Genomic DNA, 2,159 nt, shown 5'->3' on the forward strand with positions numbered 1-2,159 from the left:
AGATACCTTTTCCCAAAAACTTCAGAAAAAAATTGATTGAACTTAATATAATAAGAAAATAATTTAATTTAAATCTATTCTTCAAGTACATTTATAGATTGGATATATAAATGTCGTCAAGTATATTATTGTAAATGCAAGTTGAATATTTCTTTAATATTCTTTCAAATTAAGAAATGAAGATAAAAATAATTGGTATTTTTAAATATTTTAGTCGCAAGGTATGATAGATGAAAAAAATATCTTGCACTTACAAAATTTTATTTACAAATTTCACTTTTATACAATTTCATACGTACAAAAAAATATATTCAAATTTTGCAAGTAAAATATTTCAACATAATAGATAAATAATCGCCTCATGTCTTCCATTAATCCACAGCCAAATTTTAACTAGACTTGTGCATTAAAATATGCTCAATAGTATATGAGCATTATTGAGGTCAGGTGAATTAAGTTCAATGGCAAAGAATTTAGCTTAATTTTTATTACATTTTAGATAAAAATTAAACAATATATTTAACTTATGCACATACGTCTTCTTTATATCTGGAAAATGTTGATCCATTCAATGGGCTTCATTATGTACACGAATAAGCGAAAAAAACTGATTTTTTTCATTAGATGAGTTTGGGTTTCGTTTGTATCTACTGTCATTCAAATGTGATTTTTTTTTTTCGTGAACAGACATTCTGGTCTCTTCAATGTCTATATTTTCTTCAGATTGACTATTATTATACGTGCAATCAATACTAAATTTATTATCTGGAGAACAATTTGATATGCATGATTTACACGTAACTATTAAAGGTTGTTCATCCGGAGCTAATAATGAAGCAACATCAAATTGTCTTTTTCTTGGTGGATGCGAAAAGTTTTTATGAATTATTTGATCATCAAAAGTTTTATTTATTTTGGAGTAATCTGGGTTTTGATGAAAACTCCAATCAATGGTGGGTGTTTGTCTTTCAATATGTCGTGGTACTGAGTTTATTTGTGCAGTAGGAGTAAATATTGGGGGAGGACTTGGACTGTCGGGCTCTTCATCCACTGCTAATCCCATATGCCGACGAACTTTTCTCTGCGCCTTACGACGCCTAAAATCTCCTCGACGAAAGTCTTCTAAATTTGCAGGATGAATTGCCCAATAATGACCTTTACCATTAGCGCTTCTACCAGACTTAACGAAGCAGTCATTTAATGAAAGATTATGTCTAATGGAATTTCGCCAACCTGGACCTCGACGTCTAAAATACGGATAGTTTTCAAGTATATATTGATAAATATCGGAAAGAACCAGTTTTTTTTCTGGTGATGAAAGAATAGCCATCGCTATTAGTCCAATATAACTATGCTGAGGCTTTGGCTCCTCAGGAATATGAGAGTCAGGTGAACGAAGCATAGCCATAGAAAGAGCTAAACCACGGGAATAGTTGCTTTCAGTCGTATAAAGCGGCAATGGAGTTGGGAAGCCCGCCCCCATACCTATAACGCATTGGTTGGCGAGAACATTTCCTGGTTGGCTATTAACATGCTGCGAATGTTGGGGTTGTAACTGTTGAGCAATTCGAATACGTTCTGCCATTGCATAATGATAAAGTTGCAGGCGATAATTCTCAAAGCCTGTTAAAAAACTTGGCATTGTAGAACTGTTAACAATGGAATAATTGCTTTTTGTTGGTGGTGGGCTCTCATTATTACACATGTTAATAATATTTTAAATGCAATATAAATGTGAAAAACACTATTATAATTTCGAAAATAAAATACTAATAAACTTTTCATATAATAAAGTATAGCACTATATCAAAACAAATTGATGAAACAACCTTAATTTTAATCGTAACTATAAATTAAGTTTAAATATCAGTTTTAATATCAACTTTTTACTTTTTTCAATAGAAAACTTGAAATATCTTTAAACTGTTATCATACGTTATCACTATGACGTTTGAAGATACACTGACCATGATTTATGAGCTGTGCTTCAAACCAATATTACCCTCTTACAACACACCCTGCGTGACGCCTCCCTGTATCAACTACAAATCAAAAGTATCCAATGCAGCAACCGCTGGGTGGTTCCACGTTTAATCCCGCCTCCTTGCTTAGTTGGTTCTGAGATATTGATTACAAACTAAGGTAGTTTCGTTCTTCAA

The 2,159-nt window shown here is 32.1% G+C and overlaps 1 protein-coding gene across 1 annotated transcript; it reads right to left on the minus strand.

Moving 5' to 3' along the window:
* Positions 1-364: 364 nt before the first annotated feature.
* On the minus strand, positions 365-1,944 carry LOC106656738 (forkhead box protein J3-like). The gene has a single exon (XM_014377865.2). It carries the CDS (start codon positions 1,703-1,705, stop codon positions 569-571), a length of 1,137 nt encoding a protein of 378 aa, XP_014233351.1. The 5' UTR covers positions 1,706-1,944; the 3' UTR covers positions 365-568.
* Positions 1,945-2,159: the final 215 nt, after the last annotated feature.

This window comes from Trichogramma pretiosum, unplaced genomic scaffold (genome assembly GCF_000599845.2).
Source record: "Trichogramma pretiosum strain Unisexual culture from Peru unplaced genomic scaffold, Tpre_2.0 scaffold95, whole genome shotgun sequence".
In the NCBI taxonomy this organism is placed as follows: Eukaryota; Metazoa; Arthropoda; class Insecta; order Hymenoptera; family Trichogrammatidae; genus Trichogramma; species Trichogramma pretiosum.